Source organism: Hemicordylus capensis, chromosome 5, assembly GCF_027244095.1.
Source record: "Hemicordylus capensis ecotype Gifberg chromosome 5, rHemCap1.1.pri, whole genome shotgun sequence".
Taxonomy (NCBI): Eukaryota; Metazoa; Chordata; class Lepidosauria; order Squamata; family Cordylidae; genus Hemicordylus; species Hemicordylus capensis.
Genome location: NC_069661.1, coordinates 24,119,498 through 24,141,113, shown reverse-complemented (window position 1 = coordinate 24,141,113; position 21,616 = coordinate 24,119,498). Strand labels below are relative to the sequence as shown.

The window sequence follows — 21,616 nt, the reverse complement described above, 5'->3', positions numbered from 1 at the left end:
GTCATTTTCACACTCTACAGCTGCCTCCCAGAGTTGACTTGAAGAGTAATTACTGCTGAGATAAGCCTTTTTCTGGAATACATGCAATTAATTCTTCCTGTAAAAAGGGGGAAAGGAATCTGACACTTTAATAATGTTTAAGTACACCTAATCTATTTCTTTTCTTCTCAGATGTTTCCTAAATATGAGGAAGAAAGAAGATTTGAAAGTACTTACAGCTGTCTCTTCTTATGTAAATCATCCATGGACCTGTAATATCCTACCATAAAATGGCCAACGTGAAATAAGATCACAAATTATAATAGAATGCAGAACAAGTAAAGAATTATCATAAAGATGAATACACAATATGATTTTCTTGCGTGCAGCCGTTACTCTTATCAAACAGAGATTATCATGCTATTAAAGTTTCAAGGGCATGAAATTTAATTCAATTTCCTATACATATTTTGAGCTGAATTAAAATGACTTCTCTATTTCTATCTACCTTGCCATAAAAGAAGTGTGCTTGCATTTTTTTCTAGTTCTTTTTTAAACTTTCATTTGAATGAATTTTAAAAACACACACAAACCTTCAGGCAAGTGGAACCACACCTAGTGTAAATGAGCCTGATTACATTTCAGTAGCTCTGGCTGAGAATTTAGTCCAAATGCCTTGCACAAAGAGGGTCTGATTATTTCGAAAAGTTCAAATTAATGTTATAACAACAGATAATGATTTTGCTGGCAGCCAGCCATGTGCCTTGCCTGATAAAAACAGGTACAGTACAACGAAGAATCTGCTCTGGAACCTATTTCCAGCAGATTGTAGGGTGAGTATCGGGGGACTTGAGATTATTGGCTTTCTTCTCAAGAGAGAAAGATGCTATATTTTTATCCTACTTTCCTTAAGGAGAATAAGCTTATGAGATCACCCTGCAGTGTGTGTCTGTCTCTATCAACTTTGCAATGCCTGGACCAATATAAACCAAATTGGGTACAGTTGTAGGGACACATAGGGACACCTCAACAGCATAGGTTCTGATGATGTCATCTGCCCCGATTAAAGATGGTGGATGAGTGAACATTTGAAGCACAAGTGGGCTAACTTGTGGACCGTCTAATGATTTGTACCAAATTTGGTACAACTGTTGTGTGTGACACATAGGGACACCTCAACGGCATAGTTTGGAATCCACCCAACTCAAGATGGTGGACATTTGAAAATTTAAGGCTGAAGTGGGCTAGCTAACTTGTGAAGATGGTAAGTTAGCCCACATCAGCCTTAAATATTCATATGTCCACCATCTTGAGTTGCAGTGGATGACATCATCACAAACTATGCCATTGAGGTGTCCATATGTGTCACTCACAACAATTGTACCAAATTTGGTTCAAAGCAGTCCACAGTCTGCTTACACAGACTGTTACACAGTCCACAAGTTAGCCCACCAGAAGTGCCTGGTGCGCATGAGTGAGCATGATGTGTGCACATGCACCAGTCACTTCTGGTCCTAGGAGGCACTGGGGCAACAAGGAGGTATGCTGTTGCCCTGCTGGACCATTTTAAAAGACAGCACCAGTGGGGGAAACGGTGGGGGAAGGGTAAGAGCACCTTCTCCCAAACTTAGAGATATCCCCCTCCACCTTCGAACCAGCCGAACCGCCAGACTTTCAAACCAGTTGGAGATCCATAAAGGGCCTCCAAACCGGTTCCGTGCACATCCCTACTCCGGTTCTAAGGTACCCATTTTCTAAAATGACTTCTAAGAAGCAGGGATAGCATTCTCTGTGGGCCAACTTTCAAATGGAAATGTTTCATTCTCCTCCATATAGGAAGGAATAAAAAGCCAGAGAAGCATCATGCCGTTTTGGAATTTTGTTTTGTTTAAGGATCTGCCCCAAGGAGAATAGAATCTAGCTGGATTCCAGCTGTGGCTAAGGGATTTTAACTTGGGTCAGTATACTAAGATAGTGATAGAAACATTGTGTATTAAGATGTGATTTTCTCAGTTGCTATTAATACAGTGATTCCCTCACTCCTCCAGGATAATCCCTGACAGTTATAATGCTTCCTGTATGTGTCTAGAATCCAACTGGCTGTAGCATATATACTTGTTTAATGTTGTCTTGTGATACAGGGCCAGCCTGAATGCAAAAGCAGCCCAAATGGTAGCTGGGAATAGAAATAGTTTTTGGAATGTGGTTTCAGGGATGCAAGCTAGGAGATGCTCTTGGCAGCTCAAACAGTTTGCTCTCCTCTTCATCTTGAAAGCCCATTCTCTACCGAATAGAATATACTGGTACACATGCTCCACAGTCATGGGAGGGTGAAAGAAGGGGTGCACCCTTGTGAGAGGGATGCAGAGTAGCTGTGAAGGATGCTTCTTCGGCAGCCAAGGAGGCGCAAAGTGGGAGGGGAGGGATTTTTGCTTCTCTTACCACCTTCCAACAGTCTTTTTGGCTTCCAGAAATATGTCCCTGAGGGTTTTATAGTTCTCAGGGACATATTTCTGGAAGCCAAAAACACTTTTGGAGGGAGGAGAGAGAAGCAAAAATCATTCCTCCTCCATATTCCTTTGGCTGGGAAAGAAGCATTCTCCACAGCTGCTCTGCAGGAGTACAGCCCTTCTTCCACCCTCTAATGGTTGTGGAACCAGAGGAGAGGAGAAGAGAGCTGGTCTTGTGGTAGCAAGCATGACTTGTCCCCTTAGCAAAGCAGGATCCACCCTGGCTGCATATGAATGGGATACTTGATGTGTGAGCACTGTAAGATATTCCCCTCAGGGGATGGAGCCACTCTGGGAAGAGCAGAAGGTTCCAAGTTCCCTCCCTGGCTTCTCCAAGATAGGGCTCAGAGAGATTCCTGCCTGCAACCCTTGGAGAAGCTGCTGCCAGTCTGTGAAGACAATACTGAGCTAGACAGGCCAATGGTCTGACTCAGTATATGGCCGTTTCCTATGTTCCTAACATGTGGGTCATTATTATTGTTAAATAATAAAGCAGTTTACATAGAAAACGGTATGAGAAAATTAATCCTCTTCCTAAAGGGCTTATAATCTACAGTAAGGTCTCTTAACCTTTTGTACCTACAGACCCCTCAGATTCTCAAGTATTACCCATGGACGTGCCACCCCATTTATATAATGTATTTTCATAAGGCTTCAATAAAAATTAGAGAACAAAAATAAGCACTCAAGATAGTTATTTTCAATAAAGCAAATTAAATCTAGAGAAGCAAAATCATTCTACAGACAATCTGGGCTTATCCCATGGACCCCCAGGAGGTTCCATGGATCTGAGAATAAGAACCTCGGGTAAAAATTGCACACACACAAAGGAGACACCAGAATCTATGGTGGGCTGAGTTCAGACAAATGCTAGGATCAAGGAAGCTACAGCTCACTGTAGCAACACAATATAATTTACAATGACAAAAACCATCAGCCTCCTTGTAATATATGCTTTGGACCAGACAGATGTTGTCTCAGTGCTCCAGAAATGCACAAAAGCTTGGTGCTTGCTGTATTCCATTTTGTCACTTAATTTTATATCCTAATTACATAATACATCATTCCTTAATGTAGCCACATCTGAAACAGAACACAGATAATCAGTATTTATTGCAGAGGCTCTGAGTAAGGGCTCTTTTCATTCTTGTGAACAACTTTACTTTTTCTGTGAAAACTAATTTATATATCCTGTTCATGAATATACAAAATATTTGCATGAGAAAATGATATGGAGCTGTTAACTGAAACGCATTAAAGAATCTTTGAACCAAAAGGGCCGACCTGTGTGTTGGAATGGGGTGACACCACAAAGTGAGATGAGACAGGCGTCTAACAAATTAGAACATAGTTTGTTAAAGAGTATTCTTACTGGTTCACAGAAAGCAGCAAGGGAATTAGCAATAAAGCATTGAAATCAATTACCAATTAAATGTAAGGAGGAACAGAAAGACTATAAAACACTTTAAACCATAGAGTTATTGGGGAAAGACCTGTACGAGAGCTATTGAAGAAGCGGCATAGAGTATGGGAAATCCTACAGCAGGCTTTGAGCCACTGGGAAATGTCCAGAGAAGAGAGTGACAGAGCTAGCTGCAAATAAGTGACTGCAAATAAGTGACAAGACAGAATAGGCAAAGGAAGGAACTTGAAAGGCTGGAGATGGTTCTGCCTGCTAGAGGAAGAGAAGGAAGGAATTTCAATGACAAGTTAGAGTAGGCTGTTAAGATCAGGGGAGAGAGTAATTCTGGCTTCAAGGAATGGCAAAGACAGAGGGAGAGCAAGGTGGGGAGAAAGTCTGAGGAAGGATGGAACCATAGCTCTGCTTTGCCTGCAGAAGGTCCCAGGTTCAATCTCTGGCATCTCCCTATAGGGCTGGGAGAGACTCCTGCCTGAAACCTTGGAGAGCCGCTGCCGGTTAGTGTAGACAATTCTGAGCTAGATGGACAACCAGTCTGACTCAGTATACAGGTAAGGCACAGGGCTGCCAACATTCCTTTGCCCAAATAATGGATGGGGGGGGGGTGTCGGCGGGGGGGGCATCTCAGGGGCAAGGTTCCTGGACAAATGCTCAAGGTGGGAGAATTACTCGCAGTGCTTCCAGTTCTTTCCTCTGTGCAGACCCTCTTGCTTAGTTTAGTTTTTAGTGTCTGAGTTCTAATAGAGAGGGTTCTGTGCTGTTGTGGGGTAAGGATGTGCATGGAACCAGCGGGGGGCCAGTTCAATGGTGGGGGGGTGCAGCTTTAAGGGTGGGGGAGGATGCACTTACACACACCGCCACCGTGTTTTCCCTGCTGGCACTTGGTTTCTGAAACATCCCTTGGGGTGGCAGCGTACCTCCCTGCCGCCCCCTTCGCTACGTTTTCCGGAAGTAGCAGATGTGCCTGCTCACACATCGCGCTTGCACAATGTGCACACATATGCAGGCGCATCTGCTACTTCTAAAAAACGAAGCAAAGGGGGTGGCAGGGAGTTATGCTGCCTCCCCAACAGATTAAGAAACCGAGCGCCAGCGGGAGAAACACGATTGTGGGGATGAGTGCATCCTCCCCTAACCTTAAAACTGCACATACACCCCGCAGTTGAACCGGTGGAACCACCCACCATTTGAACCGGTTCGGAGGCCCATAAAGGGCCTCTGAACTGGTTCCATGCACATTCTTATCATGGGGAGGGGGAGGGGGATGTGATGTGGTTGGACCACAGATGCAGCTAATTTGAACATTTGTGTTGTGGCGGGGTGGGGGATGCAGCTCATCTAGGAACCCGAGGTGGGTTCCTGGATAAATGTTCCTGGACACAGCAGCACTTGCAAAACTACATTCTCTAGGAGGAGCAGCCCCAATTTCTCCAGCACTTACACTGCTCATGAAAAGTCCCAACATGTGGGATCACTTTCTTCTCTCCCCTATGCATTACTCTAGATCTCCCCACTCACCCACCCCAGGAACTCCCAACTCCTCCTGCTGCAAACCCCACCACATCAGACTCCCAGCTCCTGCTGCTGTAACCTCAGCTTGACGCTGACAACTGTGTGTCTCTTTCTGGAGGAGCTACCCCTGACGTATTAGCTGCTGTCTCTAGCCATCCAATCAGCTCCTTCCGCCAAGTGCGCTCCCCTCCTCTTGCTTTGCAGGCCTTCCTGCTGCTGATACTCCAGGCAACTCCGCGTGCAGCTTTTGGTAGGAAGATGAAAGGAAGAATCTTGCTCACGCTGAGGGATTGAAGGAAAGGCTTTTTCTTCCCTCTGAAGTCATCCACCAATGTTTGGATGCAGAGGCTGCAATTTCGTCTCCCACCCCACCGTTTATCAAGAACGACCCTATTAAGGTAGGAGGTGTGGGGAGCCAAAAGATGAGGGAAATGGCATCCCAGACGAGATGACCACTTTCCCTCGGAAATACGGGACGTCCCAGCAATAATCCCAGAAAGGGATTATTAAGGAGGATAAGGAGATTGCAGAAAAGCTGAATGAGTTCTTTGCATCTGTCTTCACGGCAGAGGATACTGACCATACACCCTCTCCAGAATTGAGTTTTGCAGGTTTAGTGGCTGAGGAACTGGGTGAATTTGAGGTGATGAGGGAAGATGTTCTAAACTGTCTTGAAAAGCTAAAAATGAACAAATCACCAGGGCCAGATAGCACCCACTCAAGAGTTCTTAAGGAACTCAAATGTGATATTGCCAATCTCCTAGCAAAAATATATAACTTGTCCCTACAATCAGGCTCTGTACCAGAGGGCTGGAAAGTAGCCAATGTGATGCCAATTTATAAAAAGGGATCCAGGCGGGATCCAGGAAATTATAGGCCAGTCAGCTTAACTTCAGTGCCAGGTAAATTGATGGAAAGCATACTTAAGGACAAAATAGTTAAATATATAGAATAGGCCCTGTTGAAGGAGAACAGCACGGCTTCTGCAAGGGAAAGTCTTGTCTCACTAACCTTTTGGAGTTCTTTGAGAGTGTCAATAGGCTAGTGGATAAAGGTGATCCGGTTGACATAGTATACCTGGACTTCCAAAAAGCTTTTGATAAAGTTCCCCACCAAAGGTTCTTGAGTAAACATAGCAGTAATGGAATAAGGGGACAAGTTCATATGTGGATCGGTAACTGGTTGAAGGACAGGAAACAGAGAGTAAGACTAAATGGACAGTTTTCACAATGGAGCTAGGTAGGTAGGAAGTGGGGTCCCCCAGGGATTGGTACTGGGACCAGTGCTCTTTAACTTGTTCATAAATAATCTAGAAGTTGGGGTGAGCAGCAAAGTGGCCAAATTTGCAGATGGCACTAAACTACTCAGGGTAGTGAAATCCACAACGGATTGTGAGGAACTCCTAAAAGATCTCTCCAAACTGGGGAACTGGGAGAAAAAATGGCAAATGCGGTTTAATGTAAGCGAGTGTAAAGTGATGCACATTGTGGCAAAAAACACCAACTTCACAAATACGCTGATGGGATCTGAGCTGTCGGTGACTAACCAGGAGAAAGATCTTGAGGTCATGGTGAATAGCTCATTGAAAGTGTTGTCTCAGTATGTGGCAGCTGTGAAAAAAGCTAATTCCATGATAGGAATCATTAGGAAAGGGACTGAAAATAAAATGCTGATATTATCATGCCCTTATACAAATCTATGGTGCGGCCACATCTGGAGTACTGCGTACAGCACTGGTCACCGTATCTTAAGAAGGATATCGTAGAACTGGAAAAGGTGCAGAAGAGGGCAACCAAAATGATCAGGGGCCTGGAGCACCTTCCTTATGAGGCTAGGCTACAGCATCTGGGGCTCTTTACCTTGGAAAAGAGGTGACTAAGGGGAGATATGATTAAAGTGTATAAAATGATGCATGGAGTGGAGAGGACAGACAGAAAGAAATTTTTCTCCCTCTCTCACAACACTAGAACCAGGAATCACCCCACGAAACTGAAGGTTGTGAAATTTAGGACCAACAACAGGAAGTACTTTTTCACACAGCGTATAATTAATCTATGGATTAGTTTCTCTTGCCATGGGATGTGGTGAGGGCCACCAGATGGATGGTTTTAAAAGGGGGTTAGACAGATTCATGGAGGACAGGTCTATCAATGGCTACTAGTCTGATGGCTGTGGGCCATCACCAGCCTCAGAGGCACAACGCCTCTCAATACCAGTTGCAGGGGAGCAACAGCAGGAGAGAGGGCATGCACATACCTGTTGCCTGTGGGCTCCCCAGAGGCATCTGGTGGGCCACTGTGTGAAACAGGATGCTGGACTAGATGGGCCTTGGGCCTGATTCAGCAGGGCTGTTCTTATGTAGCTAATCTGGGACTGTTGGCAACACTAATAAGGCAGCTTCCTCTGTCTTTATTATACTGGGACAACAGGCTTATGCTGAGATTCAGCTCTGGTGGGGCTAGAGATGCAGCAACATGGGGCAGAGGATGGAAAGAGAGCAGGGAGAGGGAAGGATGGATAATGAGACTTAGCTGTAGAGGAGGTGGTCTGACTGGAACCAGAGTGTGTGATTACTTTCCTTTTTTGTGTGAGGAGGCCTTGGATGATGGAGTGGAGCCAAAGAAAAAGAAAGGAACCTACATAGCAAAAATATCCGGGAGACAACTATTCTTTTCTCTCTTGAGTGTTCTTGGAGTGGTTGAGCTCAAAGTGCCAGGTCTGAAGCCTTGGCTCTTAAACTCTAAACTGGGGCTTGCTGGAGAAAGGAATCTGTAAGGAATGGATTGTTCTACAAAAGCAAAACTTTTAAGATGGGCAAGCAGGAGGAAGATATGACAGCAGGCCTTCCTGGCTTTGCTAGAGGTCATGAATGGTTTGAGATTAGGAAATTCCAGAGTTCCTGATTCTCATGGGAAGGTCCAATGATCTTTTGTTAAGTTGCTCAAGGGAAGGTTGTCAGAAAGTAGTTTTCCTTGACCATATATGGACCTCTGTGGTCTTATGTTTGTGTTAAGGGATTTGAGCCCTTTGGCTAATTAATGTAATAAACAGGGCAAACATCCTGACTTGGGGTAGCATATTTGAATGGAATTTAGAAATACCTAAAGGAGGTAAGTTTCCTTTTCATTATGTGTGCTGGGGTGGTTTCTTTGTGGTTGAGTCTCACACACCTTCCTTTGTCCTTTTGTTCTAATCTTGCATGCCAGAAAATTTTTAACTTTTTCTGAGTCAAGAGAAAGTGGGAGGGGGCACTATGTTGGGTTGCTGCTGCACAACTGGGCCCAGAGTCTTCCCTTTAGCAGAGAGACAGACAAGAGTGGAATGTGTTAAAATGGGGGTCACTCATAACAGAATGTAAATGGTCAAGCAAAATCAACAACCAGTGATGTTTGTCTACTGTCATATATTAGAGCAGGGTGCACTTCGTCCCTCCAGTTTCGGTCCTCCACTATAACTCCCATCATCCTCAGCCATAGTGGTTGATAATCATAGATGATGGGAGTTGTAGACCAACATCTGCAAGAGGGCCAAGTTGTGCAGAAATGTATTAGAGTCAACAATAATGTCTTGGAACCAAATATCTTCTGCATGTATGGGAGGGTTGCCAGTTTCCCTCTCCTGGGCTGAATCCCCTTGCATCGCATCACACCAGCTCCAGATAATCTCTAGATCTACTGGAACAGCTTTTAAGTTTGGTTTGCAGAGGGCGGGGGGGATCTACTTGCATAAACAGTGTAAAGAGGCAGCCATAATCTCAATCAAGATCACAGAACTTCTTCTGCAGACTAGAAAATTGCAGTTTTTACCTATCCAGGCAACTAGATTGTTCTGATAGGCAGTTATTTGCAAGTGAGCTGAGCTGTTTCTGGAAACTGATTCAAACACATCCAAATCTGGGGGTCACAGTTACTTATCAAAGGGCGGGAATAGTTACACCAAGATTAAATTGCTGCCTAGTTCTGGCTATTATTTCCTCCCAAATCACCCGTTTTAATGGACAAGATAAGAGGCACAACCTGAAGTTACGAGAAGGGTAACTGCTTCTAATTATATACAATTAAATACATTTTAATTAAGAACATAAATACAGAGAAAGAACTAAGACACAGAAAATGGGGGTAGGGGAGCAGAATCAAGTTAGCTAAACTAAACGTTTGACTAAAAAAGCGGGGTTGAGAAGATAGTATTTTCTCACGTCATAACACATAATTTAAGTTAATGGGTTATAAAAAATTACAAGGTCACTTCAACAAGATGCAGCTCATCCTAGCAGAGCCCAAATACAAGACTTGGACTTAGTTGCAAAAATGTGGCATAAATGCCAGGGACATTCCATCCATGCTAAAAAGAACCTAAGAGGTCCAAAGGTCAAAATATTAGCCATTTTTCCCTTCAAGGCAACAAAAGGCCAATGCAAGGGACTGATGATGCAATTTCTAATTAATACAAGTCCTTCATTACCAGGGTGATTAGTGCAAATTAACATGAATATTCAAAATATTTAAATGTTAAAAGAATAAATAATCAACAAGTTTCTTAGTGAAAGATGCACATGTTATTTGATTTGACAAAGAGACAAAAAACATTTAAGAGAGCATGGTGGAAGTTCACTATCATGGACCACAAAAGGACGTTAACCTGCATTTTTGCTACAGAAAGTTGTTTCCCCCAATCTCCTATACAGCTGGATACATCAAAGCAAAGCACAAAGGACCAAATACAGATCTACTATTCTATTATTGCTGAGCAAAAAAGTTTTTCTTACTGAAATTTTTGTCAGTTGTGAAAAGTGCACCTGTTATGGACAGCACTCACTTTTGGTGGGTGTCCGATCTCAGGTTGGAAAAAGAGCCAATTTGAATGTAGGTAAGGCCATTTTGGGCAGCCCTTGCACAGACTTGTTTGTGCAGAACACACCTACTGTTATGGAGCACTCTGGCCTTTGTTTCTCTCCTCCCAGTCAAAACAAGGCTGAGCATACAGCATAACAATGAGATCATCAGCTTTTGGCTTGTTTTGAATTGGGAAGGTGGAGCATGTGTGTGAAAGTGTTTATCAGAAGCCTGAGTAGTGTTCTTAAGGCAGCGGGGAAAGATCTGGAGTGATTGTCAGAGGGATGCCATCTTGGAAGGCGATTTTTGTCCAAGCCATCCCTGTGCTATAGGAAAGATGAACTGTTTTTTAATTCCAAATCTTACTTTTTGTATTTTCTTTTTGGTTCTGCATTTTATACTAGCTACCATCTTTGAAACGGGATACCACTACTTAAGTGTGTGCCTTGACCGTAGGTCAATGTTTGAGTATTGCTGCTGTTATTCTTTTTGAGTCTTACTATAAGAGAGAAACCAGGGAAGCAAATAATCCTTTTTCTTCTTCTTTTTACATGTCTGGACTATCCTTGGCCATTAGCTGAGCCCAAGACCAGTCGTATTCACTTTGTTGGGAGAGAGGCCCAGCTGGGATAAGGTATACGTTTCCAGCAGGCACACACCTCTCCCCCTCAGGCGTGTCATACACATGATACACCACTTTTAGTTATTTTTCAGGAGAGCTAAGGACAGAAATAGAAGTGTTTGACCATTCAGAGTGAGGGCAAGAAACACTGTCCTTACTCTGAATTTGCATTATGACTTCATCACACAGTCAAATGTGACTCACTATTTGACACAGTTGCATCATCACACCATGTGATCCCTGATTGGCTGGGATGACAAAGTCAGCATGAAGCCACCCCTATTTGTTTTTAAAGAACAGAAAAGACAAGAAAGGTGATCAAGGTAGGGGTTTGGAGAATATTTTGGCCCCTGAAAGTGCAATTTTGAGGTGATAGTATTTGCATGTGAACATTCAATACTTGGCTGGGGCCCGAAATGTTTCAGAGGCCATTGTAGAGGCCTCTGAAATGTTTTGGCAGCCTAGGCCATTTTGTCGTTTCGGTGGCGGTGGGGGCAGTATTCCCTTAAGGGCGGGGGAGGGTGCACTCACCCCTCCTGCCGCATTTCCCCTGCTGGTGCTCCGTTGTTTTAAAGCCCCTTGGGGCGGCAGAGTCCCTCCCTGCCGCCCTATTGCCCTCATCAGCCAGAAGTGGCCGGGCGCGCGTGCGCATGCGACTGGAACATGCGCACCCAGTACTTCCAGCCACTTCCGGCCAATGAGGGCAACGGGGCGGCAGGGAGGAACGCTGCCGCCCTGAGGGGTTTTAAAACAACGGAGCACCAGCAGGGAAAAGGCGGTGGGAGGGGTGAGTGCACCCTCCCCTGCCCTTAAGGGAATACCCACACTGCCGCTGAAATGTGGCAGAGCCGTTTCGGGTCCAAGCCTACTCAATACAACACCAATGCTGCTTAAAGAAGAACAATTCCTCATGCCTTTGTTTCAGTTCCACAATTTGACATGGCAACACATGAATCTATCTGCAGACTCAATTGTAGAAATTGTACTACCAGTTAAGTGCATAGTGTTTGGGTGAAAGGTACAAGCCTTTCCCATTAAAAAGAATTGCAAATCTTACTCAACATTTATCTAGCATTCAAGCCTTCACCCGTAGACAAATGACCTGTATTCATCTTTATATTCTGTCTTAATCCACTCTTGAATCAAGGGTTATTTACAGGGTATGTCTAAACTACCTTCTAAAATTTATCTGCAGTTTATAGATAAAAGGCCTGGAAGAATTTTTTAAAAAGCGTTTGCCCGCTGCCAAAAATTGCAACAATGTAGACTGCAGCTGAGGCTCCCTGGGGAAGAAATTCCACAAACAGAGTTCTACCACAAAGAAGACCTTTTCTTCTCTCAGTACCTGCCTCACCTCTGTCAGTGGGAATATGGAGTACAGCCTTCGAGGGCAGCCTTAGCTTATTTATTTACAAATTTTACATATTCACACTATTTAAATGCCACCCTTTTCATATATGAATCAGTGGCAGCTTACAACAAAATTAATTAAAATAATACAATACCACCACCACCCCCGCCATAAAATACAATACAATTAAATGCAATAACCTCTAAAATCATAGGAGAGCAAGATAAAAAGTAGTCATTAGACTAAAGCAGCAAAAAAAGAAGAAGCATATGTAAAATCAGGGGAAGGCTTGCTAGAATTTTTTTTTTTTAAGTCCTCAACTTTTGTTTACAGGGAGGATTACAACTCTATCTGGAACTGAAGATCAAGGGACAGGGAATTCCAAAGATCCAGGGCCACTACTGAGAAGGCTCTCCCACGCATCACTGGCAATTGTGCTTCAGAAGCTGGTGGGATGTGCAGGAGGGCCTCTATAGGGTGTCATGGACTGGGCAGAACTATATGGAGTAGGCAGTCCTTCAGGTATCTTGGCCCTAAGCCATTATGGGCTTTAAAGGTTCAAAACCAGCACCTTAAATTGTGCCTGAAAAAACATTGGCAGCCATTGTAGCTGCCACAACAGGTTGATACAGAAGCAGGTCTTCCTTCAGATATCCAGGTCCCAAGCTGTATAGGGCTTTACAGGTAAGTATCAGCACTTTGAATTGTGCTCAGAAAGAGCAAGAGTAGCTGAAGTTCTTTAAGAGCTGGTGAGATATGCTCCCAAGCTTTTGGTCACTGTTAGTACTCTAGCAGCTATATTTCGGACTAACTGTAGTTGCTTAACAGTCTTCCGAGGTAGTCCCATGGAAAATACATTACAGCAGTCAGTCCTGGAAGTTATCTGAGCATAGATAACTGTGGTCAGGCTATCTCTGTCCAGACAAGGCTGCAGCTTGCTTACCAGTTTTAGACGAGGATAGGGACTTTCTGCCACCAAGACCACTTGGGTCCCCTAGAGGCAAAGCTAGATCCACGTGTATTTCCAAACTACAAAGCTATTCCTTTAGGGGGATTACAACTCTATCTGGAACAGGCAAAATACCATTATCTTGTGCAGAACAATCAGCAACCCCCAGTGAGCCCATTCTCAGGATATGAGCTACCTGGGAAGGAGAGAGTTAACCCATGGAGCTTGTGTGATCTGATCCAGCAGGAGGCCTCCCGACCCAGCTACTCTAGACCTGGACTGCCTAGATCGGCAACCCAGGTAAAAAGTGAGATTGGAGGAAAATGGAGTCTGTCCTATCTCACTTTGTGGTCGCCTAGATTATCGTGGCAGTAAAAGCAGCTGGTGAGAGTGGCAGCCATAGAGCATTGGGGAAAGTGCGGCCAGAGAGAGTAGTGATGCTGCACTGCCGCAGGCTGCCTCTCCACTGCTTGTACGGAGCACTGCGAGATCCGGGAGGACTTTCTCCTTCTGATCCCACTTTGGGAGTCTGCTGACTGGTTGCGTGGGTGCTCTATTCATTTATTTATTTAAAATATTTATACCCCGTCCCTCCAGTACACTACTGCTCGGGGCGGCTCACAACAATAAATTAGATACAATATACAATAAAAGTAACCAAATAAAGTAAACAAGTTAAAAGTCCGGTTAAAAACCACAATCAGTATCAAGTTCAAATTAAAAGTTATTTTAAAAGCTAAAAACTGAGAATTATAAAAACTGAAAACTGAAGAACCTACCAGATATAACCAAAGATGGAGCACTAAAAAACCTCCTTTAAAAGGTGTGTTTTTAAAAACACTGAGGGAGGGGGCATGGCGAAGCTCTTCAGGGAGGCCCTATCTCTAGTCCCTGCCAAACGGATCTCTGTTAGTGGTGGGGCCATGAGCAGGGCCTGAGATGATGAGCAGAGGGCCCTGGCAGATTCATATGGTTGAATGTGGTCCGGCAGGTACCCCGACCCCAAGTCGGAGCTCATGCTCAAGTGGCAGAGCCCAGAAAAGGCTCTGATTGTCTGGGGGAAGGCAGGTAGGACCCTGCCTCCTCACCCCCTTCAGCTCACTTTGGTCTTGTGAATGGCCTCACTATGTCCATCTTATCATGCCTGAGCTTCACTTTATGGGCCCTCATCCAGCCCATTACTGGTTCCAGGCACTATTCCAGCATTTCTATCACCTCACCAAAACTCAGGTGTAAAACAGAAATACAGCTGAGTGTCATTAGCATACTGATGAAGGAGGCTGTGGATAAAGATATTTAAGACCTCCAAGAGATCCAGGAGAACCAAGCAAGTTGCACTCTTCCTGCCTCTCTCCTGAGAGAGGTTATCCATCAAGGCAACCAAGGGGGTTGGTTGGTAAGCTTTCCATACCAAAGCTGGACATGATCATTTCCTTACGGTAATGAGTCAAGATAATCATTCTCATCTAAGATAACTCAAAAATTCATTCATTTGCTCACTCTCCAAAGTGATATATGTTATGTGCACCAACAATGCCCTTGTGCTGTCTGCATAGGACAAACAGGACAGTTGCTACACAGAAGAATAAATGGATACAAATATGCCATTAGTAATGGCAACATGCAGAAACCAGTGGGAGATTATTTCCAGGACACTCTGCAGCAGACCTGAAAGTAGCAATTCATCAGCAGAAGAATTCAAAGGAAGACTAGAGTGAAGCAGCTGAAGCTCAAATTTGATTCCACTGTTTCCCATCTGAATATAAAGCAATAATTTCGGTGAGATTATAGGGTTAATTAATTTACCACTGCCTGGAGGATGTTGTCATCACCAATTACTGCAACTGGAATTATCATTATGTTTATTTTGTAAACTTTTAAGCTTGACAAAGAACTAGGTCTCTGACCATCCCCCCCCCCCTTTGTATCCATGGCATATATGCTGCCTGCTAGGATTATATGCATCAGATGAAGAGAGAAGAGCTGCTCTTGTGACAGCAAGCATGAATTGTCCCCTTTGCAAAGCTGCCCTGGGTTTGCATTTGAATGGAAGACTACATTTTTAAAAAAATTTACATTTTATATCCCACTCTTCCTCCAAGGAGCCCAGAGAGGTGTACTACATAAAGTGTCTCCTCACAACAACCCTGTGAAGTAGGTTAGGCTGATGATACAATGCGTGAGCACTGTAAGATGGGGCCACTCTGGGAAGAACACCTGCATGATTGCATGCAGAAGATTCCAAGTTCCCTCTCTGGCATCTCCAAGTTAGGGCTGAGAGAGACTCCTGCCTGCAGCCTTGGGAGAAGCTGCTGCCAGTCTGTGTAGACAATACTGAGCTAGTTGGACCTATGGTCTGACTCAGTATAAGACAGCTTCCTATGTTCCTATGAAGTGGACTGTTATCTTTGAAAGCTCATGCTACAATAAATACGTTAGTCTTTATGGTACCACATTTGGCTGCCACGAACCAACATGGCCACCCTCTGGAAGTGGAGTTGAACTGTAATATAGTGGTAACATTGAACTAGTGGGCGCCAGGAGTTGTACTACTAGTTGTAGTGGGCGCCAGGAGTTGAAATCGACTTGACGGCACTCTTTACTTTTAGCAAATATTAGTAATGTCTGTTGGGGTGGCGGGGTGTGTGTGTGTGATAGAAATACTACTCTGATATTTTGCTGGGTGACTTTTTCACTAGAAAGCACACCTGATAGTAAATCACCAGGAATACATGTAGCATCCCATCAAAACGCCCGCTAAACACTAAGCAGCACCTGCACAGCACAGTGGCTTCCCCCCACCAGTGATTAATGCCTCTTTTAGAAGGTGTCGACACAATCTTGTAAAACAAACAGTCACTATCACACTCACTATCGGCATGCCCAGGTAGTAGCCCTTTCAGAGTCTGACAAGTCCTCAGATATCGAGAGTTGTAAAATCAGCCTGAGCAATCCGCCTTATGGTAGGCACTCCTCTTTCTCTCTTTCTTTCTTTCTTTATTCATTCATTCATTCATTTATTTGCTGGTTCCCAGGAAATGACCTTGTCAGGTGGAGTGAATTGCAAAGGGAAAAGTGTTGGATCTCGCTTACCAGCTCTTCACGGAGTTGGGAAATGAGTTCATCTCTCTCCTTCACTTGCAGCTTCAGTGCTGAACATTCATCTTTCATTATATCCTATAAAAACATCAAAAAAGATGTTATAATAGACTTGGTGCTTTCCCCCTTGCTCCTGACAAGAAAAGGCAGCTTCACACAGTGCAAGATAATTACATCCAAGTAATGAAACTCAGTGCCCCTCTATCGTGTGTGATATTTTTAATAACATATTCTAAGTTTGCAGTATAAACAACTTAATGCATCCAAAGATATCATATACACATAAATGCAAGCAGTTCCCTGCGAGTTAAGCCAATTTTGTTAGTGTCTGATTCTTTTAAGCCCTTTATTGAAGCTCCTGTCAGACTTCTCTTGATTTCAGCATAGGAACAGATGGCCGTAAAATTTCATAGTTCTGTTCACACAAAACAGCATTGCAGAAATTTCACTTCAGATGCATTATTGGGGATTTTTAAAAAGAAGGAAACCAAAATCGCCTACAGATAGAAAAAGGAAGCAGAGGCACAGGCCAACATTCAGTAACAGAAAAGAAGCAACCCTTCCATGAATGAAAAGAACCCACTATGACAGTCAACAATGTCGCTACAAAGTCAGCTGTAGTGATCTGTGGGTGAGTTTGGTGCTCTACTAAACGAGATTCAAACAACACAGGTTACAGGTTTGCTTTGGCAAGCAGCATGAAATTAAACTGATATAGAAGGTGCCCAGGAAAATGTTGATGCTGGAAACCAGAACAAGATTTTTTAACTACTGGGGCATATCTACATTACACACTTAAACCAGTTTAATAACCATTCCCTCTCCTCAACAAACCCTGGCAACTGCAGCTCAGTTTCTTGATTTAATTTGGACTCATAGCCTGTTCCATTCCCAAGGCCTGATGTGGGTAACAATGTTATGAATACCCTACTCATCCCTTCTACAGAGGGGACAATAGGTATCACTGCTGGAAAGTTCTCTAGACCTCAACAAGCTACAATTCCCAACATTCTTCACAAAGTCATGATTAGCTCGATGGCAAAATCCCTTACATGTTTGTGAGCAGCTATGCCTTCAAAAGACTGAAATGAGGTACTATTAGGACACTATGTACTGTAGTTGTCCAAGCAAGTCATTCAGAACATTCTGTCCTTCTTCGCACACAGTGACCCATACGGAGTGAGAAGGCTGGATAGGCACCAAAGGCAGCAGCAAGAGAGCAAAGCACCTTTGAAGTATTTCAGGTTGAAGCCACAGGACCTTGGAAAGCAATGGCTGTGAGCAACCTGAACCAACAGCATTCTAGCTCCAGCTGAGCCTTTTTATGTTTCCCAGTCCTGACCACCCCACTTTCAGACTCCATTCCTCTGGCTGCTGAATGAGGATTCCTAAAGGGGCAGCTCTTGGGACCAGAGCTGAACACTCCATCCCTTTTCCGCCACCTTTTGCCTCATGTGTTATCTGCTTTGATGAGCAGACACTGAGAAATAAAAGGATGTGATGGTTTCCAAACTCTTGGTGGAGTCTGCCTCAAGTGGTACGGTCTTGTATGATCTGGCTTTGGGTTCCATGCACTCCTGGCTGCTCAGTTCATGCTCAGTTTTCATGTCTGGGTTCTGCCTCTCAGCACTCAGTACTGGTAATTACTAGTCAAATGGATCCAACAAGATTCTTTCCTCTCATCGTCCACATCCTGGATATTGCCCAAGGCCAGGACCATGGCACAGAGAAGGGAGAAGAAATATTAGAAGGAGATCAACATGACCAGCCAGTATGTGGTACAGTCCTTCTGGAGTATGCCATTTAACAATGCAGGTGACCAATGTTCGGTTACATACCATGCGGACTACATCTGTGTAATCAGATGTGTTGCCAACATAGTACATAATCACAGAATCCACCATAATCACATGGGTGCAAGATGCAGATGTTACCCAGAGTGTCATGGGAGCAGCCACAGGAGCAGCAGCAAGCATCCTGAATAGAACAACATGTAAAGAGGGCCTTGGTCATTTTATGCTAGGACAAGTGAACAAAACTGGAAGAACGTTGGTGGATCCTAACCCTATGCAGATGTTAGTTTTTTTAAAGCACTGTAAATATGTACAGTGCCAAATGTGGGCCCACGGGTCCTTCTACAACACATCACTCAGCCGCCTCCCAGTGCTCTTCACAAGTACAGCAGCATTCGTCTGAAGAAGGGAATGTTGCAACTGTGATGGCAGGCATTACCATGATCCCATGCTTCCGATTACGGAAATGCCCACCATCACAGTATTTGCCTCTTGAGATTAAAGCCACCATAATCATTAAGAGTGTGGCAAGGGGGATGAGTGATGCATCTCCAGACTCACTTTCGGTGCTGTACACAATTTCAGTGGGTCTTTGAAAATAATGTTTGCATAGCTCTCTCGAGCCTTCTTTCACAACGTTCTTCATTGTAAGGCCTATGCCCTTAAGTGGTGGCCCTCATCAATCCTAAGTGTGTCTCCCTGACTAATTTTGTTTACTGCACTTGTGTGAAGCTTCAGTCAAAGCCGCATACTCTGCACACTCCCCTTGACAGTGGTAGGCAACTGTTCTCACTGTGTAGTGCTGTGCTTTGCCCAGCACCAGGGGCTCCTTTAAGGGAAATTGAAGTCCCTGCAACATCTTGGAAGGTGTACTCAGAGTGCTGGGAAGTATAGCCCTTGCTTTCCTCCTAAAGAGAGGGCCCCATCTCTCTTAAAAGGCTCTCCCAAAACTGATAAACAGTGCAGAGGACAGCACAGTGGGGTGTGGGGAATGGCTCTCAAACTGAGCCACAAAATGGCTCCTGCTTGAAAAATAATGAAGATCACTGTTCTATAATATCAAAAAGAAAAATTGACTAAAGTGTATTGCACAGCATTTTCAACATGCTAATAGTATCTAAGTTTAAAAAATAGTGTCAGGAAATACAATTACTTTAAGGAGCACTTAAATATCACCACCAAAACACCACAATGGGAAAGCAACAGAGCAAGGACATAAGACAGGCGAAGAGAGTGGGTGAGATGATGCTGGGCATAAACTACAGAACAGCAACTTCTCTGTCAAACAGCAACAGCAATGCACAAGAGTTACTGGATCCACATGTACCTTGAAAGGCCTAAAAGTAGCAAATGCCAGGAAACCTGAGGTGAAGAACAGGTCATCATTTCAAGGCTTGCTGGTTCTTGGCCATTACTGTCAAATGCATCACAATTTGTTACGGAAGCTTTTAAGGTGAAGGGGAAAAGAAAGACGCAAGCAAATAGGTTCATATTAAGGAGAGAGAAACTACTGGGCATCAGGAATTCCACTGCAGAGGTAAGCTTAAGCAACAGGCTTAAATCCATTTCCGTCACATAGCCATTCCTGGAGAGATTATAAGCACCTTTGAATCGGAGCTTCCTGTGTCCAGATAAAAGTGCAATGAAGAGTAACCAGTAAAAGAAAGTGCCATGTTGTTGGCAACAGTTCAAAGTAGTTCAGTAAGCTTTCGGGTGAATGGGGGTCATACATAAATTGTGTAGAGGGGGCTTACCAGGGAATAGAGGCCTCAGTTTTTACAAAATATGTTTCTATAGATAGCAAAAGAGAGAGGGATAGAGGGAAACAAGCCATGTCAATATAAAACCTAGGATTTGCTATGGAGGTGCATCTTTATCTATAGATATTAAACTGGGACTCTGATTTCCGGTATGGTGTCCTTTCTTCAGTCTTTTCTTGCCCACCTTGGTATATTAGCCAGAGTGAAATTTCTCTGGCACACCAAATTGGGAAGAGCATAGTCTATCTTATGTTTCTTTTAGATTGTGAGCCCTTCGGGGACAGGGTTCTACAGTATCTTATTTGTTTGTTATTTCTCTGTGTAAACCGCCCTGAGCCATTTTTGGAAGGGCGGTACAGAAATCGAATGAATGAATGAATAGTAACAGCAGATGCCACATATGCATCAAGAAGCACGTACACTGGAACTGTGTAGACTCTTCTTTAGTCTTTTCTATATTTGGAAACAAACAAACATATTGTGCTTATCCCAGAATCACAAAGTAGTAGAAGCAGTCTTAACCTGCTGCTATGAGAAAATAAATCTACTACAGTTTAGTTGCCAAAACAGTACTGTAAAATTAAAATAATATCAAAGACAGATTTGTTAAAATGTTCTGAATATAGCATACTAAACAGACTATTGGCTCGGCATAATCCTTACTGCTGAAAACACATTTCATTACATAAGAGTTAATAGAATGAACAATAGTCCAGATTCACTGGATGAAAGAGTGAATCCATCCACTATTCATCCACATATTTCACAGATTATTTGTACCCAGCCTTTTGGCCCTAACAAGGTCCACAACCGGTTAAAACTACCATTAAAGACAGACAATAAAACAGAATAAAACAATTATCACATAATAACAATGACCAAGAAAGCACAACAGCACAACCACAGAAAGAAGGGGAAATGATATTCCTCACTCCCCATTAAAGGCTTGGGAAAATAAAAATCTTTTGATCAGCTAGCACTGGCTGGCATCCAGAGCTATGAACCACATGTGGGATGAGCTAAGTTGTGTAAGTGCAAGCAGATGACCTAGTTGTGCTAAAAAGCAGAAATAGGAGCATTGGTCACTCACCATGAAGGCTTCTTCTGGCTGCTGATGTTGAGGACATCTCACATGCTCCAGAGCGCAGGACAAACAAGCTAGGCAAAACCTTTAAAAGGTGGGAGTGGATAGCCCCTCCCAGTTCTGTTTAGTCAAGCCAAGCTTCTAGAAAGATAGGAAAGAAAACAAGGACCAAAAACAGGGGAAACATTAGAGACTGGAAGAAAAGAACAAAGGAACTGCTTACCAGTAGCCATGGACACCCAAGAGTGGGTTGGGTCCTCAACACCAGCAGCCAGAAGAAGCCTTCGCAGTGAGTGACCAATGCTCCTTTCTTGGCTGCTGGGTAAGGACATCTTACATGGGACATGCCACAGCTGGAGACCCTGGGTGGGAGTGTCCCTGACTACTGGGGCAGAAGGACCTGTTTTAGGATGTGTCTGCCAAACGTGGCCTGGGCAGAGTTGAAGAGGTCCAATTTGTAGCGTCTCATGAAAATGGAAGGCGAGGACCATGTGGCAACTCTGCAGATTTCATCCAAGGGAGTACTGAAGGAAAAGGCTGCTGAGGTGGCTGCCAAACAAGTAGAATGGGCCATGGCTTGTAAGGGAGGTGGAAGGTGCTAGACATGGATATGTGGTTTGCAACAGATGTCAATGTCCCATAGGATTTGAATTCCATATGAGCATCTGATTTAAGGACAATTGAACTTTCTCTCAATTTATACTG

General features: G+C 43.8%; 1 protein-coding gene across 4 annotated transcripts in view; it reads right to left on the bottom strand.

Moving 5' to 3' along the window:
- The window catches only part of CCSER1 (coiled-coil serine rich protein 1), a 1,155,632-nt gene that overhangs the window by 519,411 nt on the left and 614,605 nt on the right, over positions 1-21,616 (bottom strand). For all 4 annotated transcript variants that reach the window (XM_053252659.1, XM_053252661.1, XM_053252660.1 and 1 more), the window contains one exon: positions 16,269-16,352. In XM_053252659.1, coding sequence (XP_053108634.1) covers positions 16,269-16,352 — 84 coding nt within the window. The remainder of the gene's footprint in view (positions 1-16,268; positions 16,353-21,616) is intronic.